This window comes from Pipra filicauda, unplaced genomic scaffold (genome assembly GCF_003945595.2).
Source record: "Pipra filicauda isolate LSUMZ 115617 unplaced genomic scaffold, ASM394559v2 scaffold113_size4260070_pilon, whole genome shotgun sequence".
NCBI lineage: Eukaryota > Metazoa > Chordata > Aves > Passeriformes > Pipridae > Pipra > Pipra filicauda.
In genome coordinates, this window is record NW_024103585.1 from 3,143,834 (window position 1) to 3,170,508 (window position 26,675).

At 38.9% G+C, this 26,675-nt stretch overlaps 1 protein-coding gene across 1 annotated transcript in view; it reads right to left on the reverse strand.

Annotated features, from left to right (window-relative positions):
* Positions 1–26,675, reverse strand: part of CPED1 (cadherin like and PC-esterase domain containing 1) — a 147,610-nt gene that overhangs the window by 115,816 nt on the left and 5,119 nt on the right. Inside the window, exon 3 of the mRNA XM_027720851.2 lies at positions 19,131–19,317. Coding sequence (XP_027576652.1) covers positions 19,131–19,317 — 187 coding nt within the window. The remainder of the gene's footprint in view (positions 1–19,130; positions 19,318–26,675) is intronic.

Sequence of the window (26,675 nt, forward strand, 5' to 3'; positions counted from 1 at the left end):
ATTTAAACACCATTGGATTAGAAGATACAAAGTCTTGAAGTTTGCCCATATCTCAGCATGTGTGTGGTGCAGAAGTGCCAATGTTGCTTCAAAGGAGCTTGGTCAGCTCCCTCAAATTGTTATTTGTTTATCTGGACTAGTTAGAGATAATGGCATCTCACAACAGAATTATTACATCTTTTGAGGTCACAATGAATATGTTCAATAAAGGGTAAATCATTTCATTGACAGGATGACAATTAGTAATAATGAACTTCCAAACTAAAAGGGTAGCCAGTCAAGCTGTACAACATCCGAGGCAGAGTATAGCATCGGGTCTCAAAGCTCCCTTCAGGACAGCTATTTCAGTGACTGGTTTGTTCTTTTTCCCAAGGTTGGGAAGATTACGTGCATTTTATTCCATTTTGTGCTATCCATCTGTGATGCCTTCCTACTTTGATTCGATTATCCCCTAAGTTTGGTTCCGCCAAATAGCCCACAGAGGCATTTATTTTATTTATTTCCTTTATTTCCTTCTCTGAAATGTACTTTTCTCCTATCCAATCATGATTACAAATGTCAAGCAGGGTGAAGATTTCACTTAAGGAGATTTAGCACTCAATTTACATTAAGTACAGTAATGAACTGATTGTACAGAATGGATCCAGGACTGTGAACGTAACTATCTCTTTTTTATGTTTATAAGCAGTGTGACAAAGCTTAAGAGATCAATTTTCAGTTACACTACACTTATTATTGTGACAAGTTCTTCAATTTCACATTATGAGAACCAGTATTACGGTATAAAAGTAATTAAGGTATATGAAATTTAGGCAAGACAGACTCACTACATGCTTCTTTGTGAAAGAAACAACAAAAATCCTCTGCAGGTAGATAAAAACGTCACAGACAGCAAACAAATGAAGCATTAAAGAAATGTACAAGCAAATACTTCATTTTAGTGCAAAAGATTGGCAGGGCTAACAACCTACTCAATGACCTCACCAGCTATGTAATTATCAGATAAGCAAGATGTTATGCCTCTGACTAGTAAACACCTTCGAATAAATCATTATAATTATATATAAAGCACAATGCCTAGCTCTGTGCAAATTGAAAGGGAGCTGGAGGGAACTCCATTTCTCAGAAGCAGCTCATTTCCTTCCCTTGTTTATTGTGACACATCCTGTCCTGGAATGAATTTGATCCCTGACACCAAAGGATATGTTGCACTGTGTATTTGCCTTTAGGATACATCAGAGTGATCAATATGAATGTACTGAAGAGAAGAAAAGGAAAAAGTACCCTCAGATCTGCTGTGTTTCTGAGCCAGTGCCCAGGAAGTAGAACAGTTCAGGAGGCTTGAATGCCTGCCATTATTTGTGCTTTCTATTTAGAGTAGTTAAACATCTAGCCAGTTATTTCAGTACAGAACAATCAGAACACAAACATGTCTATTTATAGATATCAGGAGACTTCCTATCAGAAAAACAGTGTACACCTAGTGCTGTCTCTCAGATTCAGGCAGACAGAGCAGTATGACTTCTATTTCAATATATTGATACATTCCTCATCAACTATACCTGGAAAAACATTCTTGGAAAACAAAAATGAAAGAGGCATGTGTTACAGCAACTATTTATTCTCGAACAGGTTCCTCTGTGAACAGATGTAACCTAGAAATTGCCCGTGTCACTCCTCCTACAGCTTAACTTTTTGTGGAAAACAAACATCTCTGATCACGACACCAACTGACTGTCTTCCTTCTGCAAATTTAACAATTATAGAACTATACTGCAGAAAAAAATTGCTAGCATTATTAATATTGAAATAACACCAGCGGCCCATGCAAAGAACCCCAAGCTGTCAGACACCATGTTTTAACATAGGAGATCCCTTTCACAGAAATTATTTTTAAAGTAAAGCAAGACACATGAGCTAAAACATTTTAAAATAAAAGAGAAAAGAAGAACAAAATGCACAGTATTAATAAAAGTCATCTGAATGGAAAGACTTGTTTCAAAATCTTTTTAGAGACTTTAATGAAGAAGCATTAATAAATTCATAATATTCCATCTTCAACATACACACTGTTTTGCTGATTTCCTGCAGACTTCAAACCAGAAGCAGGCTTTGACAGGACATTTGAAGAGGAAGGTTAAAAGGAATACTTGATATCTGAAAAATTTAATTATTAGCAATTTGCATGAAGCTTTTTCCATATGAAGGACTTTGTCTATAACTACAGAAATCCTTTTTGCTTTATGCAGCAAGTCAGTGGAGCTCAGCATGCACAGATCAGTTAGTATGAAATCACCTCATGGAGATAGTCTCTACTACTTTGTATTGCTTTGCATTTGGACAAGCAGGAGAGTGGTAACAAGATGAGCATGTTCATACCCTCTCTGAGCAACTTTTCAAACTAAGATTGTTTAGTTCAGCCTGTTAATTAAGGCCTTGCCTACACAAGGAATACTCATCTGCAGAATGAAATCTAATTATGCAGGCAAAGTGAGCTTTATGTGGATACATGCTGGCAGCATGATGCTTTTATTCACCCATCTTTTGCCAGCTCTTTCCCCCTCCTCTCCTGCAGTCATTCTAGCCCCGTCTTCCAGCCCCATCTTAAAAAGTGTTTGTGTACCTGTGATGTGTATCTGATGTTCACCTAAAAATATCAACCCAAGTTGCTAATTCAGCTAGTAGTAGTACAACATATTTTGATTCAAACCTGATGTGATTACCTTTAATTACTTTTATTCTCAGTCAAAGTACATGCTATCCAATTCAGAGATCAATGTTTCAACCGAAAATTGATATAATTTACAAATTATAATTTTCAACAAGATACCAATGTTTTCATTGGATTTGACTTTGAGTTGGAATAATTTGAAATAATTGAAGTAGTTAATGTGGAAAAATAATTTAAAAGATAATAGTCAGATAATAGAGAGAGAAACAAACATGTTTTTTAGCAGCAGAGGAAACAGCAATGCAGGGACCAATAAAAACTTCTTCTAGAAAAATAGTCTGTGGAGAGTTTTTGTATTCTGATATCATACACCAAAGTTAACAGAAACCAAATGACAACTGTAAGATTTAGTGGGGTATTAAACTTACGGACAATTTTCAAGAATTTCTGAAGGTGATTTCTAAAATAAAGTTATCTTATTCCAACCTCTGCAGTTATCACATTTTCCCCATGAGCTATGGCATTGGAGGCTGGATTTTGCAGGAAAACTGTCAGAAGCATGCACCTCTATGAACCTTTTAATTTCCTAGGTGTAGACACAGAAAAATATTATATGATTTAACCAAATAAGTAAGTTTCATACAATACCATAGAGTGAAATTTCATTTTGCAGTGCTAAGGTTCCTATTCTGAATTTTGAAATGAAAGAACTTTGAAAATCAAATAAAATTTTCAGCTTTTACACTTATCTTCCTGTATTTCATTCATTCTGGGAAATTAAAAAACTGTTTGGTTTTATTTTTATTTTAACTTCTAATCAATTTGCAATTTTGCACTTGCTCACACCATACCCTAAAATTAATCACTTTATGAGCATGAAAGGAAAAGAAGAAAACAAAAGTGAGTGCGGATTGCACCAAGTTTGGTGAGCAGGAACATATTTATTGAAGTAGCTGCTTATGAACAAATCCAACTTTAAACTACACAGAGAAATATGTTTTACAAAGCAGTATTCATCCCTGCTATATAGTCAATTAATAGGAGTCAATAGGACAGTGGAAGCACTAACACATGTCTGAAAGACAGAGCTTCTGCCTCACTGACTGGCTCTGGATCCTGGGCTGAATTTTATGCTCCTCAGCGTCTCAGAGGGCAGCAGCATCAGGCAGATTGTGTGATGGGGTCTGAGGATGTGGGAATTCTACACCTCTGAAGATCTGAGCTTCACTGATAACACTCCAGGAGAAAATATCCTTTGAAGTCTATTTCTGGTTACAGCAGCTTGGTTGTCTCACTTGTGCAAAGATCAGAATGCCACTTGTTGGACTGAATACTTTCTCTTTGTTAACAATATGCCATTTTACAAGTTTTTGATATCACTGTTTCATTTGTAAGGCTTTCCCTAAAGGAATGTCTCACACCTAGGTGTTCAGGAATTTTCCCCTTAAAGAAGTAGTTAATGGAAGCATTTTAATTTCTCTTTTGGCATGGCCCTTGATAGTCATGAGCTATCACTGATAAGGACTCACTACAACAGCAATAAAGGAATATTCACTCTGTTGAGTGAAGGTAGCACAGGACACGGTGGCAAGGTTTCTGATATTTTCTGAACTATTCTGGAAAGCAGCTGTACACCTGTCCATATGCAAACCTTTTGCTGTTTCACACAATGTGCTCCATGCCACTTTTTGAGACTGACTGTACTCTGCCATAACACACAGCCATAACACACACTGCTTAGCTGGACAAATTAGTTTGAAATCTTTTGTCACATTAATTGCAGTGGAGTATTATAAGTGTAGAAAAACCCCCACACTATATATGAGGTTGAGACTGTTGGATGCAGTCAATTCATTCACAAAATACTTTGTACAGTTGCTGTATGGTTGCCAGGGAAAGGCTGAAGGAATCCTGAGGACTGTCACTATTCACCCCCCTTGAGGATGATCAGGATTTTTTATTTCTTTTGGCTCAGCTGCCCCCTAACTAAAGGATGTGAAGTGCCAAGGGAAGCATTCTTCATAGAGGAGAGGCTGGCATGAACTGAGTAGAACCAGTCTGCCCTATGCTCAAGAATTAATGCACAGTCACATCTGAGTTCTGTATTTGGGGAGTGAAATAGCCATTTGAAGTTCTATCACAGCACCTTGCTCATAAAAACAGGATAATGCTTGACTGTTCTGTATCTCTTCTGCAAATGCTGTGGAGAGATGTTAGGTCTAACTACAAATGAGGAGGCATAATGCTTCCACTCTTGTCTTAAAAAAAGAGAGAGTTATTTTATTGCTGTTTCCTTATATCAGGAAGGGCCAGGTTGCAAGCCTGCTTTTCTTGTCAATCCAAAGGAGAATTTTAAAAGTGAAAAAATAAATGAGTGTAACAGGCCAAGAGCTACCTGTTTCTCCACAAAATGTTCTCAAATATTTCATTTTTTCACCTGGTCTCAAACTCTAAAACTGCCTTAGACCTACCTACCAAGTCAAAAAGTTATTATCTCTGCTACTGGAGTAATTGATGACTTTCTCTAAAAGAAGCAAAAGAAATCTATTGCAGTCATAAGTACAAGAATGGATAATTGACAGGACAATCCTTTCTCCATTTGTATTACATTGAGTCATGCAATATATTAACAATCCTTTCTTCAATCAAAAAATTGCCATACTATAAGAGAAAACCACAACAGAATTTTCAGAACTGCAGCAAATGTGTTAAAGCGTGTTTTTCAATTTGCAGATAAGTGTCTATAAGACAACAAAAGGTAATAGAAAAAAATAAATTGCAGTATTATTAAACTATATCCATATATTTTTCTATGCAACCAAAGAATGAGCAGAATACTCGAAATAAAAGTAACTAAATCTCCACGGAGTTGTAATACAGATTCTAACTTTAAGAACCTATAGGTTTTATCACGGCATAATCTGTCAACTCAAGCTATGAAAATATGCTGTCAAAATACTTTCTGAACTACAGCAGAGTTCAATAGCAAACAAAAAGAAAATATGCAGTCCTGACCTAATGGCAAACACATTGGGGCAATTCAAACACTCAAGCCTGTTATTCCACTTCTGTGCTTACACACCATGCTTTGGATGAATATTCAGATTACTCTGGTATGTTCTCCACACATGGGTGTTTTCTGCACAGCAAGCCTCAGTGAAACCAAAAGCACCTAGTAATCCAATATTACTCTTCTTGTATGCAAGCTAAAATGATTTACATATAGTTGCTCCTAGATGCTAGAATTCTTACTTTACATGTATTTAATACACCAAGTAATACCATAATCAAAGTTGCTAGATAGGTCTCTCACTTGCACAAAAAACATTGTAGGACTGAGACCTAATTTTCTCTGGGATGGAAGTACTTGGTACCTCATTAAAGCACAGATTTCACAGATTTCCCAAAGCTCAGCTTTAGGAAGGTATCTCCTTACCTTCTGAGAATGTGGAGGAGAAAACTGTCTGACAGAAAAAGAGATAGGCTACTGAGAGTGGACTGGCATGAAGAATCAGGTGAAAACTGGAAACAGAGAATGTGGATGTGGGGAGGAGAAGAATCATGCTGTTGAGATGTGGGGATAAGGCTGAGGTGAAGATCATAGGGAGGGCAAGTCTATAGTTAGGGAAATTATTATCCATATGCTTCATCTGCCATAGCCATTGAAAAACTTGCAATGATTCCCTGTCCTGGTAGCAGGGTCTAAGGCTAAGCATGAGAGGTGGTAGTGTACCATGCATGAATTAAAGAAAATAAGTCAAATATTACCAAATTTTTACATGTGCATCCCACTAAGAGAGAAAAACCGCACTGCTTCATGTGATGAGAGAGAGGGCACTGAGATCTCCAAGCGTCAGCAGAGAGGAAAGAGTAGCTCCACCCTGCTCAGTGCCAAGTAAGAAGTCTCTGCTTGACCCAACTGCCTTTGGACAGCTCTCACTGCTATGTGATCCAAGTTATTCTAACAACTCTTGGGACTATATCCAGCAAAGAACTTTGTATCCCTGTCCTGCGCACCCTGAGGCAAAGTCATATGAAAAAGCAGCACATAGTCATGAAGTGGAAGGATGTATCATGAGTGAGTGAGTCAAATCAAAGTTGGAAAAAATGGATGTCACAGCTTTTGAGTACCTAACTGTGTGCTGGTTGTATGCATATATGCCTGCTCTGGTCTGATATTCACTGATCTCCCACTGATTTTATAAAGTTTTTTTATTTAAACTTCAGATAACATGAAAAAAAGTAGCAGTTCAAAAACGTGATACCTTTCACTCACAGAGTAGAGTAACAAAAGAAGGGAAACAAACACACGTAGCAATGAAGAACACATTGAGGACAGGGAAAACTCCTCTTGGCTGGATGCAGGAATATAAAATGATGAGAGTCAATAGATGCAGAATCACCAAGATTCAAAAATTCTATTACAGAAACATTTACTAAAAGTCCAGTCATTTTTTCAAGGGAGGGGGGGGGGGAAGGAAATTTATAATTGAAGCTCTGTTATTTTAGTGTGAGTGTAACATGAATTACAGTTTTCAGACCCATGTCTTAGTTGCTGAACAAAAGTGCTGTGATCACTAGTTCTGTGATAAAAACTCATCTACAGACCTGCCCAAGGGAGCCCAGAGAAACCACAGCAGGTGGAGGAATCCAAAGAGCATCCTGCTCCAGCTGCTCCCAGGGACATTGCAGGAGGGAGATCTATCCTCAGAATACTCTTTTCTCTTATGCACATGCACACACACACACGTGCACACACACTAAGGAACACAGAGGCACAACACTGGGCGGGGCAACCCCAGTAACACTGTCACAGAGATTCAAGCCCCTGCCCTGGTCTCCACAAGATGTCCCAGGGGATGCTCAGTCCTAATGCCCATCAGGATGAGTGAACGAGAGCCCCAAAGCACCTTGTGGACCTGAGGAGGGGTTGGAAGCACATCCTAACTTGGATAAGTGTATACATAGGAGTTAACAACAAGAACAAGAGGTACTGAGGCAACTTTCCCACTAGACTATTGCCAAACCTGCTGATTCTGCTACTTACAAGGAAGAGTTTGGGCTTTTAGAAAGGTGCATGCAACAAAAGAGCAGGAGGCTGGAAAGAAGATTCAATTGGAAAGTAGTTCCTGGGGAGGAGGAGTTCTGGTCAAGGGAACCAAACTGCCAGCTTGGTTATACTTTCCATTCTGCGTTTCACTCCAACCTTTCCACCACTCCCACTCTTTGCAACGGAACATGAGGAACCTGAGCTAAGCCACCCTCTGAATGACAGCACTAACGAGAATTCATCATTGATTTTAAACTGTCCTAGAGCTGAGAAAACAGCCTCTACCCTTCTATGGATATAGAGGAGGTCAGGATAAGGAGTAGATGGGTTTGTTTTAATGTCTTGTTTCATTCTAATTACAATGAATTACAGTAAAAAATGACAATGTTAAAAGAATGATGTTTGATCACATACGCAAAAAAAAAGACACATATTTTAAGGTCCGAATGGCAGTCCTTGGTCACTGCAATTACAACATGCAGGCAGTCTGTGCCAATCCTTATTATTGTATCAGAATCCATAATACCCAAGAAACAGGAAACAATCAGAATACTGAAAAAGAGAAGCTTGGGAATAAAGGCAATGGCTAAACGAAACAGTGTCAGGACAAAGGGTCAACTACTCGTCTGTAATCATCTGCTGTGTTTGTTTTCTTCTCCTGGGTGGCCATGCAATGCCCCAGGAGACAGCCTAGGGCAGTGACAGTTCCTAAAACTCAGGGAAAAGCAGGCCACCCTCAGTGACAGGACCAGAGCGTAGATATGTGGACATGAGCCATACTGCATCACTTGTCCTCAGCTCTAGGGAATTGATCCATTTTATTTATGAGTTAGACAAAACCACAGAAGATAGTGATGCAATAATTAAGACATGGCTAATGTAATGGAGACTTCCTACTGTACCCACAGACACTGTTTTCTATGCAGCACCCTACTCTGCCTTTCAGCTCTACTCACCTGGCACGCCATGGGGTAGTGAAAGTTGGTGACACGGATATCATTATGACTACCATGTAGAGCATCCATGGAACGTGGACTCTAAAGCAGACCTTAAAATTATGCCTCCAAACATTTTAAAGAGACCTAGGATCAGACCTCTCACTTTTAAAGGTCAACAGGCACCCTCACATTATTAGATTTGCAAAAAATGTGTACTGTAACGGCTGGGGTGTAAATCAGATGTGTCATGGAGCTGCACAGAGAAGTAAAAAACCTGATGCCTTCTCCTACTTCACACAGAGGGCAACATAACTAGTCCTTCTGTGCTAGCACTTTCTGGAATACTTCGTTCTCTCTGTTGTTAGAGCTTTCTCCAAAAGTCCTCCAACCTTTTTCTAAAGTCATATAATTACATTTCAAGTGAAAATAGGGTTAACATGTGCCTGACTCTGTATTTAAAGTCCTTGTCTTCAGCCTACTCTTTACAAAAAATGACCACAATTATTTTTTGTTGAAGACTGACTTCTAGACAGGTTCCAGTGACATCTGGCCTCAGTGGGGTTGTGAAAACTGGAGTGAGCGAGGTTTTTTGAGAGACTTACTAAAGCCAGCTGGGGAAGGAATATTTAAATGCCTAACTCCAAACACAAAAAATTACTTCTTGATTTGGTCCAAAGTAGCTAGATCTTGTTCTTATTTTGTTTATCAGCCTGTTTAACAGTGCTTTAGTATGCTGATAGGTTTTCTATTTTATATCTTGTAAAAAAATAATGAATTGTAGCAAACAGTGGTTTTCTTCCAAATCAAGCAAAAATGGTCTTGTCTAATTTTACCACTTTATACTAATAGTCCTTTCCCAATAAACTGATCTACGGAGCTGTCAGCTCTAAAATAACTGTGGCTGTGCTAGATTCATCTTGCATTTAAACAACACAGTAGAAAACTCAGTGTATTCTATATACATACACACTTTTAGTGGTTGCTATAAATTAAAACAAACTCCTTTTTATAGCTAAATATTTATTTTGGAAAGCATTACCACAAATGTCAGAAACAAAGTCATTACAACAATAAGCTTGTTATACAAACACTTTATGACTTGAACAATTTGGTTCAAACTTTCCAAAACACATACCACTAAGCTCTTCTGTCCTTCCCTCTATCAGAGTCTGAATATATTTTATTTATATGAGGCACCATTGAGGAAATATGTTAATACTATACTTCTTTAATCTTGCTACCCATTAAGGTTGCTCAAATCCTATTCCTTTGTCAGTTTTTAATCCAAATCCCCTCCATATTTTGACCTTCTGTTGTGAAAAATGGACATTTTTTTGTAAGGAAATATGCCTGCCAAAAATGATAGAAATTAATGACATGTGGGTTTTTTCCTTTCTAATCAAAGAGTGGGTGTCACTTTCAGTAATATTTTTCTGTATGAAATAATTTTTTCCAGAAATCTGAAAGCTCTTGTGACTAACTTGAAACTGAGAAATAGTTCCAATCTCTAAATATGTCAGAGAAGCTTCCATTCTTTTTGACATCTGTGCAAACTAGGATTACCTCCAAATGGACAAACTCAGGGGCTGAATAAAAGAATATTCAATATTACATTGAAAAATCAACTTTGATGGAGTACAATGAACATCAGAAGGGTAGAATAATCACTCCCCTCATGAAAAAAAGATTCCTATTTGATGTAAGATAAGTCAGCATAACAACAATATGTTGTGTGAAATTTTCAGAAACATGTTCTAACTCGTGGGTGGCTACTGCACTTTTGATGTCTGGGGTGGTTTTGGGATGCAGCATTCAAAAGAGCTGTCAGCTGAAAGTGGATGCAGCTGGAGAAAGTTGGAATCTGAACCTAGGAATGGCGTGGGCTGGCTGCAAATTACAATGAAGGCCCACATAGCGTATAAGCTTCTTGCTGCCTGAACCAATAAAAGTCATGGTAGCTAAAGTAAAGAAAAAAAATGTTTTTGTTTCAGTGGTATATAATGCCTCTACCTAAAATGGGAGCACAGTGATGAAAAGCAGCAGCACACTTCTCACAGCTGACCAGGGCACAGAGCCAGTGAGCACATCAAAAAGGGTGCACAGCTTCCAGCAGCCAAAACACTGGGCAATCCTACCCAACAATCCCTTAGAGAGAGTGCTCTGGCAGGACTGTGACAGCCTTCTGGCTCAACTTACTGTCATTCTCCCATCACCTATTTTAGCAGACAATTATCTGACATTTAGGAACAGACATATGTATTCATAAACTAGAGTCTCTGCTTGAACCCTATCAGAGCCAGGATTCATTTCTAAAGTGAAGCATTTTTAAAATACTTGAAAAAGCAATTATATGTGGTTACCTTCTTATCCCACAGGCTACAGTTATGAAACATTATCTCAAATTCTTTTACAGGATTTGCGCGTTACTTTTGTTATAATTTGCATATTATAAAGCTTGCACACCGACACCCAAATCCCTTGTATTTATTTAATTTCAGTGGAATTGCACATTGCTGCTTTCCTTTGGCCAGCATGTGGATCTGCCTGGACACTAGTGTTTTTCAGATTCTATTAGCATGACATAATTTATTCCAGTAAGGTTTTAATTTTAGCTCACTGTGCAATCAGTGCATAGTATTTTAATTGTTGGAATTTCTAGGTCAGGCCCATAAATACGACTCTCCACTGGACTGTATGTTCTGTTTATAAGACTAAAAAGAACATTCAAAGAATGATACATTGGGTAAATTTATGACTAAATGCAATATTTTGATTTTACCTTACAGACCTCTGTGTCCTTATACTTTGTTATGAACAAATAAAGAATTTCTCTTTCTCAGGGAAAAGAGTGCATTTGAAACAGGAGATTTAGCACAATCTTACAGAGGGTTTATTTTAGTGCTACAAAGAAATTGTTTGTGTGCTCTTCTTCTAGAAAGCATGACTATGTTCTGCTAATAATTAGGAAGAAGAATACATATTGTTCAGAAAAATATATGATGCATTTAGATTTTCTAACAAGAAACCACAGCATCAGATTAGAGAGCAGCATTCATCTCTGTATGTCAGAAGCCAAGATGTGTTGTACTGAAATGATGCCTGTGGCATGAAAGACAGTGTATATTTCTGGTATGCATTTTCTTCCTAAAACTAAACAAACTTGAATTTTATGGAAGCAGAACAAATTTAGCAAACATTGTTTGTCACATGCTTGTAACACACTGTGTTCTGAGGACCACATTTCTACCTATTTAGCTTGTTTAGGAAGCTCCTTGCTTAATAACATACAAAAAGTATGCTTCTCTTTTACTTGTCAAAACTTTGCTCAGGACTCACATGACATATATTTTGCATTACAAAGTCAATCAGTTTTGTATACTGTTGGTTACATATTTGTACCAGCAGTTAACCAAAATGATTTTGGGAAGAGAATTTACATCTGCTAGATTTGAAGATACACATGTATTTGTATGGTAACCCACAAAATACTTCTGTGGCTAGTCTCAGCATTATTATTTTGCACAATATTTTAAATTACTTACTTATGATAGAATGATCTTGTGCTTTTGCTGGCATGCTAAGAGCTCCAGTTCTGCTTATTTAACCTTACCTCCACAGGATTGTTTACACTTTCAGAACCTGATTCCAATTTACTTTAATTTTCTCAGAGACTTTTGTATTTATAAAAGCTGAGCATCTAGTGACCTCTCTATTCCTGACATTTCCTTTACTCTCCACCATGAAAAAGAACAAAAACCCCAGTGTCCCACTTCTGTTCCAAAAAAACTAAACTGCTTCCTTCAGTGGGTTGGTCCTTGTAATTGAAAATGGCAACCAGATGTTTACAGAACACATAAGCAATTTTCCTTGAGGCCTTTAGTCTTTATAATTGTTTGCTAAAGTTAGTTGGATTTCATGGAAACTTGTCTGAGGCTGTAACAAACAGCAAGTAAGGGCTCCTCCTAACTGTATTCTGAGCAATTAAAAATAAAATAAAAAAAGGAAAGTTAGAACTAATGTTACCTACTCCTGTTAATGTATTTCTAACTCAATAGAAAACCACTCACTAAGGAAAGAAATTTGGTTCTATGAGTACTGATTTTTACATACTGTCCCATGAAAACCATCCCTAGTTCAAAATATGTTATTTGCTTTCTACCTTCTCAAACTTCAGCTGGCTAGTATCTAAAAACCACTGATTTTGTGCTCCCTTCCATTTTTCCCCCTCCTGTCAGGAATGCATTCTCATAGATTTTGATTTTTTGAGAATATTTTGCATTTTAAGAAGATGCAACTACATACTGAAGATACATATGTATTTGGAGGACACGTCCTCCAAGCCCTCAGTCACCACACTGATTCATACCTGAAATTGCTCCATTTGCTTTAGAAATCATGTTTTTCTAAAAATCAGTTTCTTGTCTGCCTCATTGCTCAAAGTTAGTCATAGACGTCCAGAAATCTGTGAGATCATCTTGTTACCCCACAAGGGGACTCACTACACCCAATAAAACCTCTTTATCTAATATTTCAGGATGTCTAAGATCAAATGCTCCACAGCTCCAGGGGATCCATTTGATTACTTCACTAGCCTTATCCCCAAAACAGTTTTCCTAATAACAACTTTGTTGTTGTTGTAGTACTGTTTACTATAGGCATGATGAACAGATCATTCTTTTTTTCTTAGCACCAGACTTTGTTAATATTTTATGTTAACAAGTACCTCTGTTCACTCAAACATACCAGCCTTCACACTCATTGAAGAAAGAGCATCACTGTGTCCTCCTATATCTACCAACTTCTCTCATTTTCACTTATTTTGCTGATATACTGTATCTTGGAAAATGAAAAGTGAATGTCTGACAGTCACCAGACATGGCCCTGAGGGCCTCCGAAAGCCACGGCTGTAGTTTATTCTCTGCACTAATTAGCAGTCCTGAGGAAACTATTACTGGCTGCACTTACGAAGTAGCATTTCTACAAGTTCCTACCTTGCTGCTGGCCCAGATGTCAGCAATTAGACTGATACTTCTGCTATTTAGCCTATGGTCAAAAGTATGTACAGTGAGGAGTACTAGGGGTGATACAATATGCTAAAGGAGTAACATAAAGATATACAGCAAAGATCATGCATTTCATCCTAGCTCTAACTGTGACTCACACAGTTTTTATCTAAGTTCCTCCATCTCTAACTCTGATGTGGCAGCATTTCTCTGCCTTCTAACTCCTACTATGAATCAAAGTGAACAGAATCACTGTCTTCCCATGGAAAATGTAGATTTTCTTTAAAAAGTAATTTTTCCAAAGGATACCCAACAAACCAAAATGAAAAATTAATAAAGGCTGACTTGGAAAATTGCTTTTTGGAAGAATCAAAGGAGAGTTTTCTTTCATCTGTCCCCAACTGCTTCTTCAGTCATGTAGCACACAGAGGGAGACAGAAAACTTTGCAGCTAGCATCACTCCACATCTATGAACACCCGTGCCTGCTCCTGCAGTCTCCTGCTCCCTGACATTCCCCAAGCAGCTGCTTTTACAGGGAGTGACCACTGAGTACAAAGAAGCAACAGAACTCTCTACAGAGAGCAAAGGAGGGAGGCAGCAGAGGCCATACCTTCCTAACAACACAATTCTCAAATCACCATTTTACAGCAAAATGAGTTATGCCTGACTACATACAGTTTGCTTTATCAGTGAACAGTTGTTCACTGCTTGCTGTAAGTAGTGCTCCTTTAAATAAGAGACAGATCTCTTGAGCCCAGCACGCAAAAAGAAGGGCCAAGATCACTCAGATTTGCTCCCATGGGTGTCGTCTCACTCATCCCTTCCTGTTCCTGATGCAGCTCCACCCAAGCACCACTCCCACATCTGCAAAAAGCCAGATCGTCCTCATAGTTAGTTGCTGGAACGAGGGCTTAGTTAACACGGCCAAGTACTTAAACACAGCAAGCTCTTAACGTGACAGAAAATAGAACAGCATTAAGTGTGTATTTATAAAGCCAAAAAAGTGAAAAAAAAACTTCAGAACTAATATTCTTTGCTATATATGTAAATTTGAGGATATATATAGTGTACTATTTCCACTCAACAATGTCAGGTGAATGAACAGGAAATGAAACTGGTATTGATTTCAGTGGGAATTGACAGAAGAGCTAAATATCGACCACAGCTAAATTGTGTTCAATACTTATTTTATGGAACAATAAATCACAAAAAAAACCCAATCCAAAGCAATATAGGTACTGTAGATATCTTTCTCATGGCATGGCTAAAATTTCATTTTCAATGGATATCACTCAAACTGCAAACAGAAGCCATAGTTAAGTTTAAATACTTAACTTGGTATTCTAAAAATAAGAAATTATCATGTAAAATCAATACTATGAAAATGGTTTATGATTCCTTTTTTAAAAGTCCCTCAATACAATTGCAAAAACTTCCATCAAATTACTAACGTTCTAAGGCAGCAGGGAGCATATAATGTTACATTGCACTCAGTTTGCCAGTAGCTTGAATACATGTGTTTTATTCCATGGCCAAACTAACTGGCTATCATTTGAGGTTATGCAGAATCTTTTCCATTCCAAGATGCACCACTAACAACAGAACTTTGCATGCTATTGCTGCATGAACTAAAACTGGCTGGTTGGATTTGTAACATACAACTGCACATGTTTTTTGGAGTCTGCAGTGTGCTGAGATTTGCTTAACTATTAGGAAAGGTGAAGAATTGAGAAATTAAGGAAATGCCTTTTAAAGGAGGGTTACCAATGACTAATGAGGCAGGCACATTGAGCAAAGGACAGAAAAACTGATGGCTCCAGAATGAAAGATATAAGGAGTTTATTTCTCTTTGAAGATATCATCTGGGCAAAGTATGGAATTCATAAAAGGTTCAGGCAGCAGACAGTAACTAGGGAACATTATTTTTGGAGGGCAGAAATGCATTTTAGTGAAAAAAATTCTGAGATAAAACCTTCCTTTTAAAAAATGTTTGTTGTGAAAATGTTGTCAGGGCATCACAGAGCCGAAGGGACCCACAGATCTTGTTAATCTTTACTGTGGTATCAGAGATGAGAGCTTCTCTGACTGGAAGAACAAAGAAGGCAGAAGACATTGGAAAATATTTGGCAAGTTCTTCTCCAGTATTTGCCTCTCTGGGAGAATCTAAGAGTGCTCTGAAGCCAGATGGCTAATCCCACTCTTCTCTGATAGAGCAGCACAGCTCTGTCGCAGGCTGAGGGAAGGAAACCCTGTAGTTTGTACAGCTCAGCATGGCAAACCTCCCAGGAGAAAGCCTGGAGGTGTGGGGCTTTCTCACTCCTTCTGATCCTTTTATTATTTTCCATGAGATTGTGACACTGGTTTCAACACCCTCCAAGGCTGCGGCAAAGGCAGAATGTGTCCCAGAGGCTACGCCTCTATGAGCAGAGGTTCACATTTTAAAAAAGGACACAGAAGGAAGGAAGGAGCCACACACCAATGACACCTTCTTCTGCCTAGGTGGCAAACAAAACAGCTGTACCATTTGTAGATGTGCTGGCCAATACAACCTGATATCTTTCTCATCTGCTGTTATGCAACTTCTTTTGAACTGCTTGCTTCAAAACAGACTTACCACAGATACTTACTGGTGGTACTGACCATGCTAAAATGGATTGCCCAAGGTGGCAATCCCAGTTCTCTGCATAATCTGACTATCCCATCATCTGCTACTAATACAGTACCACCTCTCTATCTCCATGCTAGCAGCAGACTAAGAGACATGTTAAACTTATAGCAAAACTGGCTCATTTAGGGCTGCTGAGAAAGTAAGTCTCAAAAAGCTCAGAGCAGGGACAGATACCATCAGTCCATGGACTTTTCTCTCCATGTGGATTTGATTGCTAAGGAATGGTGAAAGCACAAATACTTTTTGTTCAGGCAAAGCTGCTTGAGAATTTACTGACAAAGCTATTTTTCAGTGAAAAATTAGGGGATTGAATAATTTATGTTTTACTGCAGAACACATCTGTATGGATTTTTCATGGTAATCCCATAACCCACAGACTCTGCCATGACTAAAAAAAAAAAGTATACTTTTCCTTTCTGGCCAACTGTTTTCCAGTTACCAAAACTCAAAATGTTTTGGCTGGTCTGTAAGAAGTGAAAAATTTCCACTGAAGAAAACCATTTCCTCCGTTTCTCTCTGGCAGCAATGAACTCAACACAGTACTGCAGCCCAGGTGTGGAGGATCTTTCTGGAAGATCAGTGTGCAGAGCTGTCACATTTGGGTTTCAAACAGGAGCAGAACTGGTCCCAAAATTCTTAGCGGGCCAGCACAAAAAAAGTTAGGAATGTTTTGTGGTGAATTTTTTTCCATATATGACTTCAGCTAGAGTCTTGGCCCTCAGCCATTCAAAACAAAAAATCCTTTCAAATTTAAGTGTACTTTGAAAGATACATGAGTAAGACAGACTGAACAAAAATAAAGCACCAGATAGAGCTGCTAAATAATACCAAGTAAGAAGGAATGATTCTTTTTACAGATTTTTCACAACATTCAAAATCTATGTTTCTCAGTTCATTACCTATATATTTTTAACTGAGGCTTCACGGAGTATATTTTTAATAACTTATTACACTCCTATTAGGAAAATATGCCAAAGCATAGGCCAAAATACCCTTCTCCAAAATAAGAAGTACTATCCCATCCAGAACAGTAAACCCCATCATCTATTGGCAAAAAAAATTAACTTTGAACGCAGTTTGCTTAGTTGCAAGAAAAGATCATTGGTTTGGTATGCAGACATGCTCTTTTACTTACTTCTTGTTTTTAAAACGTAACTTTAAAGCTAGGCACTTACATAACAGGGAATAGTTAAAAGCAGAGTTATGTTGCCATGAAATGGAATTAATAGTCTTACTCTTTGCCTTAAATTGGCAAGCATTTGACTTTTTTATGTAATCCAGCATCTGCTGAAAGCTGTAGGATGTTCCTAAAAAATACCTAAAATCTTTTCAGTTTTTAATTTTTTTTATTACTGGAAAAATACTACAGGAAATACTGGTTCTAGCCTGTAAAATACAAATACCCACAGTTAAGCTGATTTCTGCGGGGAAAATGTTTGCAGTGCAAAAACCTGTATTGGAGAACTTCAATCTGAACTCATCATTGTAAGAAAATCTAGTACAGTCTTTTTATTTTATGGGTCACAACTGAATTTGGCATACCCACTTCCTTAGCCATTTGAAACAAAAGTGTTTCACAGAGATGGTGCACATGATCCCCAGAGATGCCATCTTTTCTCTGCAGCCCATCTGACATTAGCAAAACCTGCAGACATGCTGTGTCTTGTCACTGCGATGGAAACTACTCAAGGCAAGGAGTGGCTAAAATGTGCCTATGTTACCAGACTCAAATAAGAATGAGGTGAAGACCATTCACTATTTCTTGGTACAGCCTGCCAAAGACAACTGAATGAACCTCATTTTCAAGAAAGTTTCTTAAAGGAACTTGAAATTAGTGATGGAATTTTGGGCAGCCTCGAGCATGCTAAGTAATTATAGTTTTCATCTATGAAACTACTCGGTTTGGTTAAACTCAAAGCAAAACTGAGCTCTCTGGCAACCCCAGAAATGTTGAAAGCCCGAATGATGCAAACAGCACTCCCTTTAGCATGAGAAATATCCAACCACACCATTTTCCATCTGACAGAATGGTGACCTATGTATTTTTTCAAAGTCATCCAGTTTCCAAACTTACTTGCAACAGAAGACCAAACAGAGAACACAGTTTCAGTTCATACATCTAAGGTGTCCAAGAGCTCTTAAACATGGTCAGTTTACATAAAACTCGTGCCCAAAGCTCCTTTATCAAGCACAGTGTAACTGTACACAACAAAGCCATAGTCCCTTGTGCAAGAGACCAGGCTTCTTCAGTAGCCTGTTTTAACTGTGGATCAACTTTCAACAGAAACTAAGAACCAACAGTAATGCACCCCAGATTCTGCAGCAAATGGAAAATGTACTTTTTCTGTATCATGTTCTTTAACAAGCTTACAGAACAATCAAAGTATTACCAGAGGAAAAAAGTACTTTCGTGGATACAGCTTTTCTTTAAGAGAGAAAATGAAAAGGAACTAAATGTAACAGGTATGTGTTTTGTTATAAAATGCACTATTGAAAATCACTCAGTTATATTGATGAAGATGGTATGAGAAGTCATCAGAAACCAAACTGATGTGATTTAGTTGTCAAGACTATGACAAACTACTCTGCTGCATTATTTTAAGGAAGGATATATCTAATGGAAGAATCACCTAATTGTGGAAAATTAGCTTCACAACTGAGAAGGGCTAGAATTTGGCTTCTATCCTTACTTGTATTGGACTTTATAAGCTTTATCTTTGTGGAAGAATGCTGAATAAATACTGTATTTAGTGATCACATTTAGTAATAAATGAATTAACTAAGTCCAGTTAGTCTTACTGTGATAAGGGCCCTCATGCCTGGGGTTTTCCACTAGTCTCCTGTTTTCAAGGACTGTGACTGTATATCTGTGTTTTTCCAGGATGCGCTGACAGAGCTGACGGTCGGTCTCACGGTGGGCAGGAGGTGCATATAAAACTGCTCTTCTCATGTGGCTTCCAAAGTAGTGGAGAATGGAATCATCGATCTACAGCAAACAGAGGGCAAATACAATGGTTTTAAGATAGGACACTACTCAGCAATATAAAATACAGTTGTTATTTTTCACAAAAATAAACTAGTAACCTAATGTTTAGAATCCTAAACAGTACTAGAGATTACTGTGCTCTAGAAAATTAAACGTAACCTTATCATACCTTATTGCCTTATTAGTCCAACATAATCCAGCCTATAGGAGGACTGGCAGAGAAACTTTTATATAGGAACAAGTGGAAAGGTGTCTGATGTCTCCAATGAATCCCAAGGAACACCTGGGTTACCTATCACTCGCTATCTTCCTATATAGTGTCTAGGGACAATGGCATCTAGAGAAAAACCTTCCTCTATGTAATATCCTGGAGTATGAGCTTCTTGCAAGAAAAAATGGAAAAGAGACACCCCAAACACACAAAAATAGTGAACTTCTCCAATGCGAGTCCTTCCTGCAGGCTGCAGATCTTTACAAACTGTTCCAGCAGGGGTCCCTTCCACAGGGTGCAGTCCTTCAGGAACAGACTGCTCCAGCATGGGTCTTCCATGGGCTGCAGGTGGATACTTCAAGGTGGATCTCCATGGACTGCAAGGGGATTGCCTGTCTCACCATGATCTTCATCACATTCTGCAGGGGAATCTCTGCTCTTGTGTCTAGAGCACCTCCTTCCCCTCCTTCTTCAGTGACCTGGGTGTCTGCAGAGTTGTTCCTCTCACATATTCTCAGTCCTCTCTCTGCCTGCAGTTGCACAGTTGTTTTTTTCCTCTTCCTAAATCTGTTGTCCCAGAGGCATTATCAGCATCATTGATGATGAGCTTGGCCTTGGCCAACAGCAGGTCTGTGTTGGAGCCAGCTGAAACTGGCTTTGTCAGACATTGAAGAAGTTCCTAGCAGCTCCTCGCAGAAGCCACCCTGGTAATCCCCCCCACTAGCAAAACCTTGCTATTCAATCCCCAGTACAATAAGGCATAAAAATAGGATGCTCCATGTAGCAATCAGGACACTAATATCTAGAACACTCTAGCTATTCTTTTGCAGTAAAAACACCATTCACAAACAAGACTTTCTTTTGGTGAAAAGTACTTGTCTTTAGGATTGAAATATACCACCAAGGATTAAAATCAGGACATGAAATTAGTTCTTCACAAGCTTGTGAATTTCAACCTAGCAGTAGTTAGCAGTTTAAAAACTAAGTTATTCCATATCTTCTAATTTTAGTAAGCTTATCACTAGAGATATGAAGCACTACACAAACAAGTCACCACCATTTTGTGCACAGTAGACTAGACTGAAAAGAGACAGATGTTTTGATATAAATAAATATCATTCAAGATGTGTCCAGTTGTTTATAGGGCTGGGATCTAGTGATAAAGTCACTCTCCTTAGCAGTCTATTCCCTGAGTATGAGATGCAGTTTTACATTACGCTTGGCTGAACTGTAAGTTTCTCTGCAGTAGTGAGGAGCACAAACTATTTCAGAGCCCGGAGCTTCTAACAGCACATCTGCTTTTGCTCCATGGAAAGGGTTAGCATCATTGATGAAAGGACCCTGAAAAAATCTCAACAGAACATTGTCAGAGTTTTCCACATATATTTGCTAAATGTGCAACCCAAAACTAGTTTAGACACTGGGATATTCAAGTAAAGGTTTGATCACTTGCTGGCCGGAAGAAGCACAAATAGCACAGGGTGAAGTCATAGGAATTGCATTAGATCACCTGTCAGACAGTGTTCCTGGCATCCCAGCTTTTTAAAAACACATTATCAGGTGCCAAGCACAGCGTTAGAGAGTCTCAGACGGCCCTTCCCCACCACAGCACCCATCACTCTTGTTCCCCTCTGCCTTTGCCCCTCCTTCCTCTCCTCTTATCTTCTCTCTTTCCTGTTCTCTTGCAGTGCCAGCAGCTGCTGGCAGCCCTTTCTCTCCATTTCCCTCCCTCCCTCCCTGTTCCTAAATCCAGCCCTTGTCCCAGCCCCCTTCCTGTGCTCCCTCTCCCTCTTCCAGGCAGTCCAGCCAGATATTTCCCACTTTCCATTTCACTTGCATCGTGGAAGAAACCCAGAAGACAGAGACACCTCTTGCTTTACTTTGCAAGAAAATCCCATTTTCCATCCCACATGTGCTGCAGGGGCCAGCGCTGCGGGATGAACTGAGGACATGTGAGGAGCACAGAGGGGCTGCAGGCCAGGACACATCCCTGTTCCATTTTTGCTGGCAATTATGGTTTCTCCTACTCCCGTCCTTCCCAGTGTGGCCTAGGTCCTGCCTTGGATGTGGCAGCACTTTGTGTGCATCCTCCTCACTAACAGTTACCACAATTCTGTTATGCTATGAAAACACACCTTTCTTCATGAAAGCAAAGTTTCCTGCAGTGTCACCTCTGAAGTATTTTGCAGAGGTCCTGCCTCGAGCACCCAGCAGTGACTTCATTTCCCCTGCAGTCAACACTCCAAGGTCAGTGCCTGCAGGGCTCCCCCAGCTTGGCCACTGCCTCACAGCCCACGCCTGCTCCAAGTGGCCTTGGCCTTGGGTGCCAACCCCACATGAGGGACGAGCTGTCCCGCCTGGTGAGGCATAAGGGACAGGAACCAACCAACCCCGAGGCGTCCCAAGGAGCCCAGGGGTCAGCCAGCCTGCCTGCGGCAGGATCTGCCAGGGAAGGGGCTCTCCCTCCTGCTTCCCTGTCACCATTGATGCAGACGGTATCTTCCTCAGCTCTCTGGGGAAGAGCAGAAATGTTTACAATGCTTTAGTTTGGCTGTGACAAATATTCAACAGAACACTGATAGCAGCATTAAAAAAAAAAAAAAAAGGAAACGGAAAAAAAAAGTAAGTTCAGGCAGTAGCAGTGGCCTGGGTCATTTCCACAAAATACAAAGGGAAATGGCCCCAAGCAGCTCCACAGGGCCCATGCAGCAGCTGGCTCCCACCAGGCACCTCCCATGGGTGCTCAGGGGGCTCCTGACAACCCTCGCAGATGGAGCACAGCACTAGTTGCTCCAGAGGGCTTTTCTTGGGGCATTCGCTCCAGAGATACACAAAAGTCCCTCAGACTGACGGTGTACAAAGCCTTCTGCCACAGTGCTGGGAAGGACCAGGTGGGGACAAACTCATCTGTGCCCCCAGCCTCCCCTCCCACTGCCCAGGCACTGGGCACGAGGTATTTTTATCCAACAGCTCCCAAAGAGCTGTGACGGGATCTCTGGGACAAGGAGACAATTCAGGATCCTAAATTTAACATCTTGACCCAATATCTAATCTGGTACTATTAAATAATATGAAGTATCTCCACACCTTTTAGGGTACTTTCTTGAGATTCATGTGTAGTGTTGCCAAATTTATTTCCTCTGCCCTTTCGTTTTAGAGCTATATGCAGTCCAGGTTACAAGATGCAATGTGTCCGCTGTTTTCTTGCCAAGCCAGTGCAATGTAAGGTGGGTTGTTAGCTAAACAGAATTTAAAAAAACCAATCTGGCCAACTGCATGCCTGTAGCAAGTGATTCCATACTTTTTTCCAAAGTTCTATATAAAATGCTTTGCATGACTGGACATGTTGATCTAGTTACTACTGGATGTTTTTCAGAATTTCCAATATTATAGCAATAGCAGTTATGTTTATATATTTAAAGAGTCTGCTGGTTTTCATAAAATGTTTCTCAATCATAAAAATTCAGCCTGAAGAGGGAGTTGGTATAAGAGAAGCCGAGTGCAATAGACGAAAATAAGCTGTTCACATAATTCCACATTTTATGGTTGTGATTTTTTTGGCATTCCTATGAATTTAATGTCCAGTAGGTTTAGACAGAAAACAAATGGATCCATAACATTTTGAAAATTTGAGAATAATTGGTAAGTGGCCAAATGTTTTGGTGTACCAACCATTTATTAGCTCTTCCTCAGTTTGAAGACTCAGACTATTTGTTAGCAGGGCAATTTATCACAGATTCAATATACCTTATGTGAAAGGGATTGGTAAAGAACATCTGCAACCCATGTCTTACCTACAGAATGGTGTGTTTGTCTCCATAGAAATTAATGAGGCTTTACAGCAAAGCTGAGATTTCCCATATGATTTAGGATGAGGCCTGTGTCAGCTTTGACATGATATACCTGCTTTTACAGCTTACAAAACACTGCATTTAGCTGAGTCACTGACCTCATTTTAGTGCAATTGGCTGTTACACAGATGATCCACAGCCTTAACAACTGCTTTAAACAAACCACAATGGGCTATAAGGTGAATAAAAATGCATAAAAGTTAATTTTGTAATTTTTTTTCAGTTTATAGAATAACATGGAAAACACAAAAGAAAACAAATTGAGCTCCATTAAAATTTATTATGGTTTTTCAAAAAAACTATCACATCAAATGTATATTCCTTTGATGTCTTAACAAGATAAATGGCCCAGTTTATATAATAGGAAAGCTCAAGAATTATGTAACCATCCTTGTACAGAGGAAAATAGACATCTGTTATCTGAGTTGTAATTCTTAGTTCTGTCTATATGTAAGTTCCACAGAGCTGTGAAGTACTCTGTTAAAGAGAAAATGTTTTGACATTTCCCTTGAAACCGACATATCCAATTCTAGTTTATGAATGTATAAGGATATAATTGATTCTATTAGTCTCTGAAGCTTTTCTCTATTTTACAGAATTTCTGGGTTGTTCCAAAAATCTAGAATTTGGTCACTAACTGGATCTTAGGATATATAATTGCTGTTTTTGTTTTGGTCAAGAAGAAAACAGCAAAGATATTTCAAGTTGCAGAGAGAAAAACAGTTCCTTGGCATTTTTTTCAGATTCCAAGAAGATTGCATAATTCCATAAATATTGATGCATTGTCTAAGCCTGGCAAAGAAGCAAATATACAGTTTGAACTCTTGCCATAGAATATCACTGACCATCAACTTCAACTGCAGAAAAAAAATTCTTCTTCCTAATATAATGGCCCACTCATGTCTGCCTCAGCTTCTCTCAGGAAAGAACTCAAAAACTGTGAATCATCTTTTCAGCTACCCTGTTCTGGTGGCATTAGTCCCTGTGTTTATTACTAGCACCCACACTTCACACTAAGCTAGCCAAGACTGTCAGAGTCTTGGTCCAGTAGTTTCAAATAACTGACTGCAGCTTACTTCAACCCCACTGCTTTCTGCGGGTACTGAGCTGCTGCAAAAGGGATATATGAGCCACTATGCAAACCAAAAGGCCCTTGCATGGAAGGGGAGTGCAACAAAAATACCACAAAAGAGAACCAGCCTCATAAAAACAACACTGGCACTACCAGCACTATTCACAGGCAGTGAACAGCCTAAATTCCCATTTAACCAGCAAAGAAAGTTTGCATCTTTGCTGTTAAATACCACCTAGCTGAACAACATTAAAAAATCCATGAGTGAAACTCCTAGAAACTACCGCACTAATATTAAACAGCATCAATAAAAAGAGTGATAATAAAAACTTAGCATGTGGTTCTAATGCCCCAAGTCATTGATTTACAGGACTATGCAGATCTTCATTAACTCCAAATGCGATTTCTAAATTTCTTTTTGTGTTTGCATAAAAGTTCATAGAAATAGTAAGTTCTTCATACTACCATTATATTTTAAGTGCACATAGCTCCTGTATCAATAAGTAAGAGAGAAGTTAATTTCCTGTTTCACTTTCTGGAGGATATTTAAATATGTTGGCTTTATGTTCTGTTGGATTTCCTAATCAGAAAGGACTGGGTTGTAGAATGAAACGTCTGGAATGTAATTCTGCTTCCAATTGTTTGTTGGATAAATACAGAACAAGCAATTAGATTATTGGCATGACTTTGATGGTTGTTGTCTGATGACTTCATAAATCCAAGAGCAAAACCAGAGTTACTTGCACAGTCATCACCAGCACTCTAAGCGGGAAGTACAGAGCTATTGTATCAAAATGCCTTTGCTTTATGCTTGCATGTAGTTCACGGTACCAGCTGCCGTGTCTTAAGAACAGACAATGAGCCAATCCTCCCATCTTATCAAAACAGCTCCTTTTGGAGAAAAACTTCATTCTGTGAAGTCTGTGAGTGAGATTCTGCCTCCATTTCCCATTTGCTGCTGATGCATCCTTCTCAAAGTTCCCTTCCTGCAAAGTCTCCACCCTGCCCCTCTTTCCTGACTGCTACCACAATAGCTTTGCCCTTTATCACCAAAATATCTCTAGCTATCTGCTCAGTAAAAATAGCTGTTTCCTTAAGACCTTTTGCATTTTATATTGAAAAGGGGAAAGCAAATGTCCCGCTTTCATAGGGGCCAATGTGAATGTGGTATCATTCCAAGGAAACCAGTTGCTGATACCATACCCTATATTGATTGCTTTCTAGTAACAGAGGTTTCATACCAGTGAAGTTCTTTGTTCTTCTGTGAGGAGAAAAAAGTTCTCATCCCCCTACTTATTCTATAAAATAATTTTTAAGATTAAATTTAGTTTAAAACTGGATCAAACCTTGTTATGCATAATGTAATCTTTTCTATTCAGAGCTCTCACCATGCTCCATTTCTGCATAATAGTGAAAATCATCCCTTCTCATTCTATCATCGAGCTTCAATTCTCCTTTTTCACATATTTACATTTCAAAAGTTTCCATTGGCTTTGTTTTCTCTTCTTTCCATTTCCATTGCCATCTCCCTTTCTCTTCCCTTGCACAATCCAACCCTCTCTGTGTACAATCTCATCTGTGCGTTCTGAGGAGACTATTTCTTTGCAGCTGTAGTTCCTTATTCTCCTCCTCCATCTGCTTCCTTTCCCCATGCCTTCCTCCATGACACACTCCCCTCCTACCTCCTTTGTTCTCTGCTTATTCTGACTGATGCATGTATATTCTATCAAAAGAAATCAATAGAAAAAAGACATATACCTTTAGAGTGTGAAGTTCACCAGATTTGTATTACATGTCTGCATTAATTCATGATGAATTTTGCATTAGAGACAGTCATTTGCATTGACTGTGAAGTCCATCTTTTTGCCTCTGAGAAGATAGAGTGGAGCACACAAATAAAGAGGGAATAATTCCATTCTGGGCGTTCAGAGTTCTACAGTTATAGTAACAATGTCTCAGCTTTTCGGTAATTTCACTCCTAATTTTCAAATATAGATTCCCGGGCCAGTAACCTATGCAAGATGTTCAACCGTATCTTCCTCTAGCTCTTGGTTAAGAGTAAACCATGATATTTCTCCTTTTTTTTTTTTTCCTTTTGTTTTTCTTTTCTTTTTCTACATAATATTTTGGAGGTATGACCACATCAAACTTTCATTATCTTGGATCTTTCATCCTGTTCACTCCTATTAAATGATATCCTATCCTATCCTATCCTATCCTATCC